The sequence below is a fragment of the Drosophila melanogaster genome, chromosome Y (genome assembly GCF_000001215.4).
Source record: "Drosophila melanogaster chromosome Y".
NCBI classification, from domain to species: domain Eukaryota; kingdom Metazoa; phylum Arthropoda; class Insecta; order Diptera; family Drosophilidae; genus Drosophila; species Drosophila melanogaster.
Genome location: NC_024512.1, coordinates 3,600,475 through 3,618,613, shown reverse-complemented (window position 1 = coordinate 3,618,613; position 18,139 = coordinate 3,600,475). Strand labels below are relative to the sequence as shown.

General features: G+C 40.3%; 1 protein-coding gene across 1 annotated transcript in view, besides 1 other annotated feature; it reads right to left on the bottom strand.

The window, feature by feature from the left end:
• Positions 1-274: 274 nt before the first annotated feature.
• The window catches only part of ORY (Occludin-Related Y), a gene marked incomplete at both ends in the record, with an annotated part of 56,595 nt that continues 38,730 nt past the window's right edge, over positions 275-18,139 (bottom strand). The window contains one exon of the mRNA NM_001015498.5: positions 275-604. Within this exon, the coding sequence (NP_001015498.5) occupies positions 275-604 (330 nt within the window). The remainder of the gene's footprint in view (positions 605-18,139) is intronic.
• Positions 10,613-11,666: a mobile genetic element.

Sequence of the window (18,139 nt, the reverse complement as noted above, 5' to 3'; positions counted from 1 at the left end):
TCCATATGCAAAGATAAAAAATATTGTTGACGTTACTAGCGCGATAATGTTATAATTTTATGGCGAGTACTTGCAGAATACTCGCTGGCCCAATGTAACTATCTATACAAGAAATGATCTTCTTCAAATACGTTTACCACAACATTTTATCCTTGAATAATTAATAAATAAATAATTCAATATATAATTATTGTATTTTAAAATGTTTTAGTCAGCAATTAATAATAACTTATTTTATTTAATAAATATCTCACAAATATATAATGAAAACATTTCACAGGTCCTTAAACACTTCGGAATTTAAAATATCCGTTAACTTCGCACACATCGTTGATGTTTTTGTATCGGCATCTGAAAACAATCCACATTCCATATACTCTTGTGGTACCAATGACATGTTTGACTTTGATATTTCATTTTTAACGTCTAAAATTGCAGATTTTATTTCGTTTTTCCCATCTGAAAGAATTGACAGCTCTCCGATTTCACTAATTTTTCCAGCAAAACTATTTATAATACATTGTCTTGATTTAAGTTCCACCATGTCTAATGAACGCTCTGCTGCTAATGTCTTCAGTTTTTTGGCCATTTGTCGGTTTATACGCTTAGGAATAAAACGAAAATGATAATATCTTAATTAGTTAAATCTGTTTTATATAAATAGAAAAATAAATTATAATCAGTATTGAAGAGCCTCTGCAGGTATTCATGTAATGCCTTTAACAAAACTCAGGCCGCAAGGTCTGTTAGCATTTGAGTTAGGTTTTATTCTATAAGTAAATCATTTTACAATCGTTTAAATGTTCTTATTTTGCGTACCGCAATATTCTCTTCCTCTCTTTTGGATAGTGCTAGTCGAACTCACTTTGCCAGTCAAGTTTAATGTTTCTTTAAGGTAAAACCAGACCCGACATACATTAAAATAAATACAATAAATATTAACTCTGACTTCTTTATGACTCGATCCAAATTATCATCAATATCGATAGAGGTGCATGAAGAAGAAGCATTCACCACATCTAGAACAGCTAACTTCGAAGCGGGACGCAGTATTAACTTGGGGGTATCGCTAGTCCTCACCGCCGCTCGTCTTGGTGCACCATCTTCATCGCTGAACACTTAATCGACGATGCCTCTTTCCCAGTCCCTGCGTGGTATGGCTGGATCGCAGATGTATACTAGAACTCCGCGACACATTGGGTCGATACGCTGATACCACTTCTCCCATTGCTTTCTTGTGGCACATGCCCTGGAAGCCGGTCCGTCGCCCCTTGTAAGACTTGGTATATCGGATACACCTTTCAGGAGATTGTTAGGTGTCATTGGGGCCCCTGGTCCGTTCTCCAGCACGTGCTCCTTGTGCGCGAGCTCTTTCATTGTGTGGGCTAACACCTTCTTTACACACTGGACCAATCGCTCCACCCTCAGCTGGGTTTGCTGGACAGTTTTTACAGACAGTATGCACTCTATTTTTTTCGATGACAGCTCGCCCTGGATCTGGGTCAAGTACTTCGCTGAATCTCTTTGCTTCTCTGTCTGTTCCGACGAAGTTCTAACCATTGTCGCTTCTTATTGTGTCCACCGGTTCACGAAGGCACATAATATTCCTCATAGCGATGATGCATGAATCTGTTGACAAATAATGGGCAATCTCCAAATGTTTTGCTCTGGTTGTTAGGCATGTGAATTACACCACCCATCTCTTCTCTGTACGTCGTCCAATTGTCACATGCAATGATCCGAAATAATCCAGGCCAGTATACTTAAACGGCCATTCCTTTGCCTCAAGTCGATCCTCTAGCAGGGGCCCATCTCAGGCTGCGTTAGTCGCGCCCTGCGCAACGTTAAATTTAGTCTCTGTAGCAGTCTCCTTATGGTTGTTATCCAGTACTTGCGACGGATCTCGCCGATTGTGGCCCAAAAGTTTTGGTGGCTCATTCTCTCATGGTGATGAACGATTATCTCCGCCAGTGCGTTCTTGTGCGACAGTATAATTGGGCCACCATAGGGTTCGCTGCATAGCTTGCGACTCCGTCGAAGAAACCGTAGGGCCCTTGCTGTCGTCCTTACCAGTCGGTTGAAACTCTAAAATCTCTGCAAAGAAACGAACGACTCATTCGCTATGACCAATGCAAACTCACATTTGATCTCTTCTTTCTCAGCGGCCTGTGGAGCACATCCGTCGCGGTGCGCTTAACCACCGTGAACCTTGACTGAAATCAACGCGGCCTGGTGGCCTCGTCTACCACGTTTTCGGCAAACGGTAGCCACGTCCATTGGGAAGCATTTGTATGATTTCTGCCACTCGGTTCCCAACGAATTGCTTATACCTCCGGTGGGTGCTGCTAATCCAAAGCAGCACGGTCTTAAAGTCAGTCCAGAGTGTGACCTGCTGATCTCCAAGTCGTGCTCCTGTTTGACAGTGTCCATCAGTCTCGTACTTAGTACAGCTGCCTGTAGTTCCAGTCGAGGGATTGACATCGTCCTCATGGGAGCACATTTGGTTTTTGAACATACGTCTTTATACTCATCTCATCTCTTGTCGCCAGCTCTCAAAGACTGTGTCCAACTCGCCTGGGAGCGGATTGTCCCAATTGACTCCTCTTCGCCTAATTTCTCGCATTTACAGTTTGGCAGTCACCATGTAACTGCTCAAAAATCCAATCGGGTCAAACGTGGGTATGACGAGGCTTAGGAACTCCCTCATGGTAGGGTCGCGTTCTCCATTCATCACGCTTCTGGGCACTCAATGGAACTTGACACTGAACTTGAAGTCATCTGTAGCTGGCTGCCAATACATACCCAGCATTTTTTCCTTAGATTCGGATAACTTAACTGATGTGTTGTATTTTTGTGGATTCAAAGCCTTGACCACGTTTGCCGAACTAAAGGAAAACCGGCACAAATCAAACCCGGCATGCGCATGTATTTCTCTAACCCTTGAGGAAATTGCGACAGCTTCATTCTTGCTCATGACACTGTGCACGTAGTCGTCGACGCAGTGGTACTCGTTTATCGCCAGGACCGCACTGCTGTACTGTGAGACGTTTACGGTCTTCACATTGTCCGCTTCACTCCGAATGACATCACCTGCATCTCGTATATATATAAATCCTCTGGTTGCATCAATACTCAATACTCCTTGATGTCTGCGCACACTCTAATTGATCCGTCCCGGAAGTGGAAGAGCACTGCTGTTAGGGGCTTGTAGCGCTAGGGGCCTTACATAGTGCTGAGTTAAGCGACAAGTTATTCACCTTACCCCGGGCGTCGAAAACTAGTATAATTTTTCCTTGGTTTGTTTGAATTCTCAACTCCAAAAGGTGGCAGGTACCATACCTTGCCACTGCTGGTGCGGATGACTTCATGCGGCTCTAGTCTTCGTGCGTACCCTTTCTTGATGTAATCATCCATATTTCCGCTATAAGCTCGTACGAAATCCACATCGTGCTTTACTTTTCTTTCAATGATGACGAGTGTCTTGAGTGCCATGTTGTAGCTGTCTGGCAGTCTCACCTGGTCGTCTTTCCATAGCTGCCCAGTCTGGTATCGCTGACTCGTTTAGTCGTTTAGCTAGAAGACAGGATCTCGAAACCAGTGGATTGATTTGCATATGGTCCTCCGGTTCCAATGCTTCTGGTTTAGCTCGTGTAAACATTCACTAAGATGCACCACTGTCGGATATGATTGTATCGTAGCCGCATGCCTTGCCAAATCCATCCTTCTGCTTATAGGTAGCTTGCCATCAGCTCCTCTATTAAGGTAGGATTTAATTAATTCACTAAATGTCTGCGTCACCGTTACGCTTACTGCTGACAGCGTTTCAAATTGAACGTTGCATTCGCCGCTCCGCTCACACCGGTACCGCGTGACCCGATTCCAACGGGATTCCTTTCGGCCTCGCCTTGCCTTTCATTTTCCCTCGCCTTGGTTAGTTCCTTTTCTAAGGTTGCGATCTGCATTGACTTTGAAAATGATGTGGCAATTTATAAACACGGCAGAGTTAATGTTATAATTAATATTTCAGTATATTTCGCCACACAGGGCTGTAGGGTATAACGAACGGCGGCAGTGCCCGTACCGAACCGATTAAGAGTTAAACTGTATCACGGCAATACTGGTGGGATCAACACTTAACTGGTAACTGAACTTACTAAGTTAAGAACTTACAAGTTTTACAGAATAAAGATTAAAACAGCTCTGCTCGCTCTCTATCGAGAGAAAGGAACATAGCATAAAGGGGAATGCAGAATCTATTGCTGCACGGAGCAATGTATAAGAGCGATAAAGCTGTTACGCGGTTTTCAGGAAGATCACCCATAATGTGACGAGCTTTGTGTGGCTTAGCTCGAAAACATATGATCCATTTGCTGACTGCACTTGCAGTTGTCTTGCGACCGCAAAGAACTGCAGTGGAATGGAAGCGAGGTCCAGAAAGCAGATTGCGACGATGATAGTCGAATATAATGGCACAAGTGATTGGGTGCTGACGTGGCAATAATAGCGGATGCTGATCGTCATAGTCCAACGATGAGTGCTTTAGTCTGCCACCAACTCTCATAAGTCCAGAGTTGTTAATGATGGATGCGAGGGATGCATTTGAGCTCGATGATTTTACTTGTCGAGTGTTGAGCAGGGCATTATAGTCCTTGGTAAGGTGTGCCATCTGAATGGAGCGAATGATAAGTTTCAGGCCTACGGAAAGATGATTAACAGCCAGACCGGTGTGCCTGATACGATAACGAAATTTGAAGATCTATTCAAAAACATGCTTCAATTTTTGCCAGGAGTTGACAAATTTACAAGTGGTTGGGATGTCGATGTCGGCAGGGGTCTAGAGAGTGATGAGGGCCTTCTTCCTTAGCTCAGGGCGAACCTTTGGAGTGAGACAAGATTCTAGTCAGTGTGATTTATCTTCTTGAAGTTAGTCAGGACCATGAGACCAAAGACTTGACTCGATCAGCATACTAGGAAGTGCCCCTTTGGAAAGTATGTCCTCTGCATTGCAGGCTGTAGGAACATAATGCCATTCTATGGCATTTGACAGTTCCTTGAATAAAGAGATCCGATTAGAAATAAAAGTTTGAAAGCGTGAAGACTCATCTCGAATCCAGAACATCACCACAGCAGAATCTGATCAGCAATAAACATGGCATGAAAATAAGCCAAGCTGCAGGACTTCCCGCATTAGTAGAGCCAGTAATACTATGGTCTGTAGCATGATCTACAAGACTTCTTCGGTTGAGTTACCTCTTGTGATGAGGTCATCGCCATAAAAGACTCGTAGAAGAATTTTAGCGGCAATTAGAAACTACGTTTTTTCGTCATCTGCTGCATGGCTCTGTCAGATAGAAATCAAGCTGGCTTTGTTCTGTAGGTGACGGTATCAAGCTTAAATACTTTAGTCTGGTGTGTGTCACGCCACAAATTGCATTGTAAGTAGCTTTCCGGTTCCTTGACCGGTACACATCGGCACATCATGCAGATGTCACCAAATAAAGCAACAGGGAAGGTTCAAAACTGTAGCAAAGTGTGAAACAGTTTGGGCTGCCAAGTAGGGCCAGCCATGAGTATTTCGATTAGAGAACATCCAGAAGAAGTTTTGGCAGAGCCATCGAACACAACACGCAGCTTAGTTGTTGTGCTGTCTTCCTTTAAAACGCAGTGATGTGGCAAATAAAATTTGCACAGGTTCTGGGAGTCAAATGATACCAGAGACATATGATTTAAAGATAAGGCTATATACTTCTCTTTCAGCTGGCGCTGGCGTTCAAGTTTGTTTTCCAAGCAAGTTTTTTGGAGAATGGGAAGTCCATTGGCCAATTTTATTTGGCCTACACACAGCAGATCAAAGAAAAGACTAGCGCTTATCAGCAAGTCAATTTTTTGGGGACTGAAGAATTGGGTATCGGCCAAGCGAAGATTAGCTGGTATTTTCCAGTCTTCAGAGTTTACAGTTAGGTTGGGCTGGTTGTTCGTGATAGTTAGAGGTGATTATGTTTAGTTGGGAGCCAGAGTCAAGCAAGGCGCGACAAGGAACCCAAGATTATGATTTATTTTGAATATTGATGACGGCAGTGGCCAACAACACAAAGTCTGCTCCGAGATTTTGAGCCACTAAGGAAGATGATTGACTAGGTGATGATTCCTGTGCAAATACTTGCATCCCGTTGGAATGGGAATCAGAAGCTAGTTGAGTCTTGAGCCAAAATGTAGCAATTTGTTGTGCTTACTTCCACAAATACGATAGCGATCCCCATTACCATGTCGTAGGTGATGTCCACCTTTAAGGCAGTTTTGGCATTTTCCTGTATTCGATCTTGATGCGACAGTTTTCTGAATTGTGGGCAATCAAAAATTATGTGGTCTTCAGCATTTCAGACAGGGCAGCAAGCGACAGGGGTAGTGGCGACAAATGAATTTCTAGAGTTGTGGATGGCTTTAATAGGTTTTACAACCTGTGGCATGATTCGAAGAGCAACGTTCGATGTTTTCAAATTTCTGGCATCTTGTTTCAAAAAACTTAAAAAAATCATTACATTTTGCAAGCCTTTCAGTGGGAGCAGCATCCCATTATAATAGCTGGGTTTCACGGTCGACCTTTTGGAGAAGACAATAAACGAAAATACACTCCACAGGGGTGCCCATGTAGTGAAGTGCTTCTAAACGCAAATTAATTTGGCCGGACAGTTCACGTAGCTTTACAGAAGATGAACCCTCTACCTTTGGTAGGTTCATGGTCGCCGAAATGTAAGTCTCGAAAATAAGCCGCTAATTGTTGTAGCGCTTATCCAACAACTCTAGGGCAGCCGGGTAATTTGCATCAGTAACCTCTAAAGGACCAACGGCAAGACTTGAGGTATTGAAGCTTCTCCATGTCAGCCAGTATTGGTATCGATGACAGTGGAGAACATTTTTTTTTTCAATGGGGTGGTGAAATTGTATTAAATTTTCTCTATAAAAGGTGAATCGTTGGAGGCGCGTGTGATTATTCACTTCTATAAGTGATTTGGCCAATTGATTTGGATGCGTTGCAAGTCGCTTTAGGTATTTAGTCTTCTGCTGTACAATTTCAGTTTTGACAACTGGATGTTGACAACTGGATGTTCGCGTTCCCTATGTACGAAGGCGCACCAATTATGGTTCACAGGATTTTTGATTGTGCTAGTTGTATTATTTCAATGTTGCTGTTGCATGCATTGCCCCACAGTTGACATCCATATGTCCATATTAATTTCAGAACTCTGTTGTATAACAGCACCTTGTAGTTCAAACTTAGTGGAGAGCGTGAATGCGTTTTCTTAGTTAATTTGACATGTTTGCATTTGCACCTTACAGCAAATAGGTGTAAATTCCATAGGCATACTTAGGGAAAGATTTACCTTCCGCAATGACTGCCTTGTGTTCGGCGATAGTTTCTCAATATACCGGCGATGTTCCTTATCCTTCTTTATTCCTGGTTGTAGTTCCACATGTTGTAGGTAGTTTTTCTCAAAACGATCAAGGAAGTTATGTTTAATGCGAATACTGACCAATTTGCCTATTGCTCCATGTGCTTTTCCACCCGGGTGATTAGTGGCGTAGAACACGTTGGCACTTATTGGAAAATTGTACTTTTTTGGCATTTTTTTTATTTTGAATGTTGAAGGTGCAAGTACTTGTACTATGGCTTCCGTAAGATCGTTGTTCTAATGAACGACCTAAATTCCGTCATCGTTGCTTGGAATGATAACATCATTTTTCGATGGCACTTTTGGGTTGTCTGCCACGGCTCGATGTTGCGGTGCTTTTGAGAATTCTGTTGTGGACGCAGGACCTTCCGTTCCCGTTTTAAGGCACTACACTTGACATTTTGTCGTTGGAAAAGAAAATGTTAGAAAACGATTGGGAGGGTACCATACATTTTTGGGTATTACTAGTACTACGAGCCGAAGCAATTCGTTTGTTCATGTGACATGTGATCTTTGTTGACAGGGCATCCCCGGTAATTAGCTGTGTGGTTTTCACCACAATTGCAACATTATTTTTAATTTGGATGAAGTTTATTAGCCGGTCAAGTGCCATATACGTGCAGATCCCCGCAGGCAACGCAAATATGTTTTTATTGTTTGCAGCACCTTTGTAGATCAATCATATCAACGTGTCAGCACGGTTTTATGAAACGCAGATCAACAATCACTAACCTCTTGGAGCTAACTTCTTTCGTAATACATGGTTTCAAAAATAATGGTGTTGTCGGACCATATGCGTGCAGGCTTCCCACGAGTATGTATAAATCGACGCAATGCATAAAGAAATGCAGAAGTGGAGAAAAAAGCAGATAAGGATGCAGATATAGCACTTGATGCTTTATTCCGAAGAGGATTTTTGTAATAAAATGGGCCGCAAAAGTCCAGACCAGTGACCTTTAAGGAATGCTGTTGTGACAAGCTATATGTGGCTTGGCTCGAAAACATATGATGCATTTGCTGACTGCACTTGCAGTTGTCTTGCGACCGCCAATGGGCCAATACTGCAGTCGGATGATAGCGAGTAGTGCGCGAGGTCCAGAATGCAGATTGCGACGAATTTGTCTAGTATAATGGCGAGTGTCTGGGTGCTGACGTGTCAATAATAGCGGATGCTGTGCGACATAGTAAAAAGATGAGTGCTTCAGTCTGCCACCAAAGTTGTCAATGATGGATGCGAGGGATGTAATCGCTCCATGATTTTACTTGTCGACTGTTGAGCAGGGCATTATAGTCCTCGGTAAGGTGTGCCATCTGAATGTAGCGAATGATAAGTTTCAAGCTCGAATCCAGAACAGCACCACAGCAGAATCTGATCAGCAATAAACGTGGCATGAAAATTAGCCAAGCCTCATGACTTCCCGCATTAGTATACTATAGTATACCAGGAATACTGACGCGCATAATTCCAATTTTGGAAGCGAGAGGGGGTTTAATGGGGCAACACGGGCTTTAGCGCAGAAAAGGTGGGCTACTCGTTGACTTTGAGACATGGAGATTTTGACTGAATCCACGGATTTCGACCACGATAGAGCGAGACGAGAAAACTTCTGGGTGAAACAGAAATCAGCAGACAAATTTAGCCAAGCAGAATGAAGCGCCAAAGGTAAGTTTTCGTCCCAGTCAAGTTTTTTCTCCAGATTTCCTGCAGCAGGATTTAGGCCTTCGTTATGACTGGGCAGATAAGACCAAGAGTGTCGTAAAACCGAACAATTGTAGACAGGACAGAGCGCTAGTTAACATACCCCCTCTAGTTAACATACCCCCTCTCTATCGGTCTACCCAGTACTGCAAAGAGAGACAACACCGACCCAACAATAAGGGACTGAGAGCCGAGCGAAAGTTCAACGAAGATCGCCAATACGAACTCGGACGAAGACGCATTTGGGAGAAGCATACAACTTTTGTAATAAAGAGATTCATTCTCATTTCATACACCAAACTGATTAGTTGTATTTTTGGAAGCTTCCCTCCCTCGGCCACAGGATTGTAACTGGCACAGCCAGACTACGGACAAGGGATCAACAATTCCCACTACGCTTATCGTTCTAATTCTAAAGAAGTGATCAACATGTGACGACAGTGGTTGTGGGGTGGTTTTTTAAATCGAAATAATTTTTTTGAAACACTTTTAATGTTAATGTTACATCATATTAAGTCAAATGATTTAATAAATATACTAAATAATTTAATATGATAATTGTTTCGTTACTGTTTCGTTAGCATAATCTATTTTAGCTTTTGTATCTTCTAGATACTTTCGACCTAACAGGAAATCATAATTATCGGAGAATTTGTGAATGTAGAATTTTTGAGCAGACGGACACACTGAAGTAGGTTCTCTTATGATGACTTATTTTTACATAGGGACTTGTGTGTCCTTCTCTATCACTTGAGTGTCCGAGGCAGCTTGATGAAAATGTACATCCATCCTGCTTGGGTCACTCTGACTCTCGCGTTGTCTTTTTACTTGCCCTTGTCTGTTAATATTATTTGATGTCGAAGGTTGGAAGTTAAGAGGGTTATTAAGTGGGTTGTTCTGTTGGGCTTGTGTTAAGTCTCGTCTGAATGTATAATAATTCCCTCCGTCTGGAGTGACGATCAAACCAAAGACACTAGAATAACAATAAGCGTAACGGCCATACATTGGTTTGGTTTTAGTGACGGCCAAAATTGCTCTCTTTCCGCTCGCTCCCGCTGAGAGCGTAAGAAATCTAAAAATAGAATTTGCTTGCTTGTGTGTTTAAAAACAAGAGACGAGAACGCGTATATGTGTGCGTGTTGTGCTAGAAGACGATTTTCGGGCCGAAATCAATTCTGATCAAAGAAACGAATTTACATTGTACATATTAGAGTAGTTTTTGCCAATTTCGTAGCGCTATGATAAAATAAAATAATTTTTAAAAATTCGCTTTAAAGCTTTTTAAATTTGTTTGTTATAATCGCCGCTCAAATTACCTACTGTTTACACATTTATATTTATGTTTAATTCTAATTTGTCTCTCATCTGACCATTTTTTAAAAGCGAAAGTAACTCCTCCGACGCGAGGGTAGATCTAACCGCAATTAAGACTCCACCTCACCGTCTGGAGTGACGATCAGACCAAAGACACTAGAATAACAACATGCGTAACGGCCATACATTGGTTTGGCAATATGCAGCCACTTTTTTAGTGACGGCCAAAATTGCTCTCTTTCCGCTCGCTCCCGCTGAGAGCGTAAGAAATCTAAAAATAGAATTTGCTTGCTTGTGTGAGTAAAAACGAGAACGTGTTGTGCTAGAAGACGATTTTCGGGCCGAAATCAATTCTGATCGAAGAAACGAATTTACATTGTACATATTAGGGAAGTTTTTGCCAATTTCGTAGCTATATGATAAAATAAAATAATTTTTAAAAATTCGCGCCCTGACTATTATAATTTTAAAGCTTTTTAAATTTGTTTGTTATAATCGCCGCTCGAATTACCTACCGTTTACACATTTATATTTATGTTTAATTCTAATTTGTCTCTCATCTGACCATTTTTTAAAAGCGAAATATTTTTTTGAAACATTTTTAATGTTAAATGACTTAATAAATATACTAAATAATTAAATTTAAAAATTTAAAATTTAAATAAATTAATTTCATAAATTTCATAAAAATATGATAACTGTTTATTGCAAAAGTCATATCAAAGACACTAGAATTATTCTAGTGTCTTTGCTTTGTTCATATCTTGAGGCACGAAGTGCGGACACAAGCACTCAGCAATCATTGCCTTATTAATTTTTCACACACTGCAAGATGAATACTCTAATGACAAATATTCTTATATAAAGTCATTTTTGAAATTTATTTTTGTGATAATGTGTACATAGATTTGGCTATTTCTAATCTATTTTTAAACTTGCAATGCAAAACAAGAATTTTTCACATGGTGCCAATTGATCAAAAATAATATAGATTTAAAGTCAAAGAACTTCTAAGGTGAAGGGCATATTTTGTCTGCTATCACTTTATGCGTTGAAAAGAGCTGTTCGCTGTAGCGCTCTTCGCTCTCTCGCTCTCTAACAAAAATTCGAGAGAGCCTGGAGCCACCTCCAGAGCCACGGCGAAAAAATCGTGTGCCAAAAAATCGTATGGCGTTACGCATCTTGTTATTCTAGTGTCTTTGGTCAAACCTATATATAGTGTACATACCTGGGAAGACTTCGGAGTTAAGTATCTCCGGCTTTAACCAAATCTCTGAGAGCACTATCATATGGGATGCAAATGAAAGACTATCACAATACAATCATTGCCTTATTAATTTTTCACACACCGCAAGATGAATACTATAATGACAAATATTCTTATATAAAGTTATTTTTGAAATTTATTTTGTGAACGAACTTGTTTTATTCTCCTCTCCTCTCCACTCCTCTCCTCTCCTCTCCTCTCCTCTCCTCTCCTCTCCTCTTATTCTCTAGGAGAATAAAACAAGAATTTTTCGCATGGTGCCAATTGATCAAAAATAATATAGATTTAAGGTCAAAGAACTTCTAAGGTGAAGGGCATATTTTGTCAAAATTTAGTTGTTTGTTGAATTCAAAAGTATGTGCATGTTGGGTGTCGAGCAGGCTGACATATTTGGTGAGGTTGATTTATCGCATTTGAGTAGTGTGCAAAAAGAAAAAGCTTTAAGTCTAATTGGAGATTATAAGCCAATTCGAAATTGTTCGACACCAGTGAAGATGAAAATACTATTAACCGATGATATATCAGTATTCCAACAACCAAGACTTTTGGCAGAGTGTGAACAAAAGATTGTGGATGATCAAGTTCAGGAATGGTTGCGTGACAAGATTATAAAGCCGAGTGTGTCAGAATACGCATCACCAGTGGTGCTTGTTTCGAAAAAGAATGGGAAAAAACGTGACTGTTGTGACTATCGGAAATTAAATGAAAAGATAATTCGTGATCACTTTCCAATCCCGCAGGTTGACGTTGTTATCGAAAAGCTTTAGAGTGCTTTGGTGTATACGACTTTAGATTTAACTAACGGTTTTTTTCATGTGCCCGTAGAATCCCAGAAATATACCTCCTTTGTAACACAAAAGGGACAGTACGAATTTCTGTATGTGCCCTTTGGTATTACAAACTCAACTGCAGTTTTTACTTGATTCATAATGGCAGTTTTAGGGAAACTAATCAACAGTGGAGATGTAGGAGTATACATGGACGATGTGATTGTGACCAGTAAAAATGTGTGTGAAGGTAAAGCTGGAGAAGGTGTTAAGTGTTGCCAGTGAAAATGGATTAAAAATAAATTGGTCGAAATGTCAGGTGTTGCAAATGAAAGTTAACTTTTTGGGGTATATAGTTGAGGGTGGTACTGTTAAGCCTTCTGGAGAGAAGACAAGTGATAACGTTAATTTTCCGTTGCCAAATGATAAAAAAAGATTCTTAGGATTGACGTCGTATTTTCGTAGATTTGTCAAAGTTTTTGCAGTGACTGTTAAGCCTTTGTCGGACTTGTTAAGGCAATATACTATTTTTAAATTTGATGTGCTGCAGAAGGTAGCGTTTAAACAGTTGAAAGTAGCATTACCTTCGAGTCCAGTATTGAAATTGTACAATCCTAAATTAGAAACGGAAATCCATACAGACGCTTCAAAATATGGTTTCGGTGGTGTAATATTACAAAAAGACCCAGAAGATTGTTTGATTCATCCGGTTCAATACATGAGTCGTAAGACTAACCAATGCGAAGAAAATTATCATTCTTATGAGCTTGAGGTTCTTGCAGTTATCAGTGCATTAATGAAGTGGTGTGTGTATGTGTTAGGTTTGAAATTTAAGAATATGACTGACTGCAGCGTTTTCACTATGACGATGAAGAAGGAGGACGTTCCTTTGAGGGTAGCTAGGTGGGCATTATACCTCCAAGACTTTGATTATCAAATAGAACATCGCTCAGGGACGAGAATGAGACATGTTGATTCGTTGAGTAGAGTATCATGTTTTATGCTGAGCGATACTTTTGTACATCTCTTGAAACAAGCACAATTACTCGATGAATGGACGAAAGTAGTGAGAAGCCTTGTAGAAAATAAAGGGTATGAAGATTTTTATATAGAAAACCAAATACTTTTTAAAGATCCTAATCGCGAACTTGTTGTTGTACCGTCGCAGATGGAAAATGAAATAATCATGATTGCTCATAAGCAAGGACATTTTGCTGCGAAGAAAACTCAAGATTTAGTTGTGAAATCTTACTTCATACCAAAACTTAAAGAAAAGGTTGTTCGTGTTGTGGACAGTTGTGTGGAGTGTATTGTATTTAATTCGAAAGCTGGGAAGAAAGAAGGTTTCTTGACCCCGATTGAAAAGGGAGATAGACCATTGATGACGTATCACATTGACCATGTTGGGCAAATGGAGATGACGAGCAAGCGCTACCACCACATTTTAGCTTTAGTTTTTCTAAATTTGTATGGTTGTATCCCACCCGTAGCACAGGAGCAGAGGAAGTTGTAAGTTGTCTAGAGCGTCAGGCTACTAATTTTGGAAATCCTTTATCCTCTATGATGTGGAACTGCGTTCACTGCACAGGCATTTAAGTTGTATTGTGAGGAGCAGAAAAATCAGCATCTAGTGATTACAACAGGTGTACCACGTGGAAATGGTCAGGTGGAGAAAATACATAAGACAGTAGTGTCGATGTTGTCAAAGTTAAGTCATGAAAGTGCAGGAGACTGGTATAAGCATGTCAGTAAAGTGCAGCAAATAATCAATAGCACACCGCCTAGAAGCACTTTAGTGTCGCCTTTTAAAATCTTGACTGGCACTGAAATGCGTCTTCCAAATGATCTAGAGCTTAATTTATTGATAAAGGAATCCTAAGTGAAGGATAGAGCTTCCGAAGACATAAAACAGTTGCAGACAGAAAATAAAAGGGTTTTCGATTTAAAGCGCAAAAGGGAAAAAATTTATAAAACAGCTATTAAGCGTACTCAGTACGGAACTGGGTTAAAGTTGAAAGGAAAATGTCTAGGACCTTATAAAGTTGTTAAGATAAACAAGCACGGAAGGTACGACGTAGAAAAACTTGGAGACGGCGATGGACCTTTTAGGACATCGACAGTCGCAGAATATATGACGCCGTGGGGAAATTCATTCGGGTCGAATGATGTATCAGGAGGGCCGATTGTGGGAAATGAGCCAGATCAGGGAACTAAAATGAACAATGAAAGACAGAGCAAGAGAGTAACGCGCAGTGGCAACGCTTATTAACGAAAAAACATAAAAGGAGGGACTTCGAGTAGAATGGTGAACGAGAGCAGTCGCAAGTTTTTCAATCGCGCTATATACCTATACAACTAGAGCTAAAAAATTGTCATCAAACAATAAAACAATAATAAGCAAGAACCATTGTCATTATACAATATAAAGTGTACTATAAAAAGTTGTCATTAAACAATAAAGTAACACTATAAAATAAACTTACTACATACATAGTATAACAAAATATAATACAATATATTACTACAAATTAAAGCAAAACAAGCCAAACAAACACTCAAAATTTTCCCTACACAAAAAGATATTATTAATTACCTATTATATGACACATATTATTACACGTACCATAACCATACCCCAATATATAATTATATATAATTATTATTACAAAAATTCAAACAACAGGCGGACAGTACTTACTTGGAACTATCCGTGACAAAAATAAAGGCAGGGCAGACGAAGCACTGAATGTCTGCGATCTACTCCTTAGTTGGGATGACATCAAAACAAACCTCAACCTTACTCTACACAATCTTCCGGACGGACTCAGTATGGGAAAATTGTATTACTCAGCCGCTAAAATAAGAAACGATTTAATGTCACTCGCCAGAGAAGCAGACCCTAGTGGACACTCTCTCGCGGCCAAACGTGACCAATACGATAGATTCTGCCTAAATACATTCCTAACTGGATTAAAGGACCCACTTAGGTCAGCCATTAGGAATCAAAGGCCAGACACAATCGAGAAAGCTTACGAGTACGGACAGATTGAATTAAATTTCTCTAGAAGCCTGAACAAACACCAAGAAAACCGACGACGCGACAGCCCATTTTACAGGAATCACCCATACGCAAAAAAACAACCAATCAATAACGACTACAACAGTCGCTACATACCACGACAACAGAACTATAATAATGGCAACAACGCTCGTCATGTACTACGATATGATGACACCAGTACAAGTCGAGCCTAATGATACAATATTTAGAAAATAAAACCGTAGAAACAAGATAACACCGAGATTTTCACTACACAAAGTAGATAGAGACAAAGGCGTCATTTTCCTAACAACTAAAGGTCAAAAGTTACACAAACAAATAATTATAAAAACAGTTAAGAAAACAGTGGCAGTGGCACATAAGATAGATAAGCACAATTTAATAAATATATTATTATCAAACTAAGTAACATAAAAGCCCACATTAACAGGAAAGAACACTTATTCATTATAAAGTAGGAATAGCTTCAATATAGACACTCTGATTATGTAAACAAAGTAGTCGATAGCCAAAAGCCAGTAAACTAAAAATTATCCCTAAACTGTTATTTCATAAGAAAAAAATAATAATATAAGATAGATAATATGTAAACAAAATGTAAGTTTAGCAATAGTTGTAACGTTTATATACACAACATTCATGTCTAACATTAGATACCCATTTTTTTTTTAAATTGTTAAATTCATAATATCCTCGGAGTTCGTGGCATATACCAACAACACGTCGCCTAATCACCTTTCTCCGATCCGGCCATTTCCCCTTACGGCCTTCTCTTCGGACTGGTGGGAGGAGTTAACATACCCCCTCTAGTTAACATACCCCCTCTCTCGGTCTACCCAGTACTGCAAAGAGACACAACACCGACCCAACAATAAGGGACTGAGAGCCGAGCGAAAGTACAACGAAGATCGCCAATACGAACTCGGACGAAGACGCATTTGCGAGAAGCATACAACTTTTGTAGTAAAAAGATTCATTCTCATTTCATACGCCAAACTGCTCAGTTGTTTTTTTTTTTTTTTTTGAAGCTTCCCTCCCTCGGCCACAGGATTGTAACTCGCTTGCTGCTTTCATGGGCGATGTGGAAAATAGCAGAATATCTGAGATTGAATCTATCATCAATTTAAGAAAGGAATCCTTTTCTGAATCGGAAATCTCCTTCAAAGTACCAGGATCATTTGAGCACCATTTTCTTAATTTAAAATGACCTTTATCCCGTAATACTATGGTCTGTCGCATGATCTTCAAGACTTCTTCGGTTTAGTTACCTCCTGTGTTGAGGCCATCGACATAAAAGTCTCGTAGAAGAATTTTATCGTCAATTAGAAACGACGTTTTTTCGTCCTCTGCTAGCTGTTGCATGGCTCTGACATATAGAAATTAAGCTGGCTTTGTTCTGTAGGTGACGGTATCAAGCTTAAATATTTGTACTACATCCTAGGGTGTGTCGCGCCACAAATTGCATTGTAAGTAGCTGTCCGGTTCCTTGACCCGTACACATCGGTACATCTTGCATATGAAACCAGTTAAAGCAACTGGGAAGGTTCAAAACTGTAACAAAGTGTGAAACAGTTTGGCGCCAGCCATGAATATTTCGTTTAGAGAACATCCAGAAGAAGTTTTGGCAGAGCCATCGAACACAACACTCAGCTTAGTTGTTGTGCTATCTTCCTTTAAAACGCAGTGATGTGGCAAATAAAATTTTCACAGTTTCTGGGAGTCAAATGATACCAGAGACATATGATTTAAAGATAAGGCTATATACTTCTCTTTCAGCTGGCGCTGGCGTTCAAGTTTGTTTTCCAAGCAAGTTTTTTGGAGAATGGGAAGTCCATTGGCCAATTTTATTTGGCCTAAACACAGCAGATCAAAGAAAAGACTAGCGCTTATCAGCAAGTCAATTTTTTGGAGACTGAAGAATTGGGGATCGGCATTACGTAGATAAGCTGGTATTTTCCAGTCTTCAAAGTTTACAGTTAGGTTGGGCTGGTTGTTCGTGATAGTTAGAGGTCATTATGTTTAGTTGCGAGCCGGAGTCAAGCAAGGCGCGACAAGGAATCCAATCCTGATTTATTTTGAATATTGATGACAGCAGTGGCCAACAACACAAATTCTGCTCCGAGAATTTGAGCCACTGTGGAAGGTGATTAACTAGGTGATGATTCCTGTGCAACTACTTGCACTCCGTTGGAATGGGAATCAGAAGCTAGTTGAGGTTGAGCAAGCTGGGAGCGAGATGACGAAGGTCTTGAGCCAAAATGCAGCAATTTGTTGTGCTTACTTGCACAAATACGACAGCGATCGACATTACAATGTCGTAGGTGATGTCCACCTTTAAGGCAGTTTTGGCATACAGCTAACCTTTTTTCCATCCTGTAAGAGATCTTGAGGAGACAGTTTTCTGAATTGTGGGCAATCAAAAACTATGTGCTCTACAGCATTGTGGCGGGTAGTGTGGGGTAGTGGCAACAAATACATTTCCAGAGTTGGTTTTACAACCTGTGTTATGATTCCAAGTGCAACATTGGTATGTTCGATGCTTTCAACCTTCTGGTATCTTGTCTCCAAAACATAACAAAT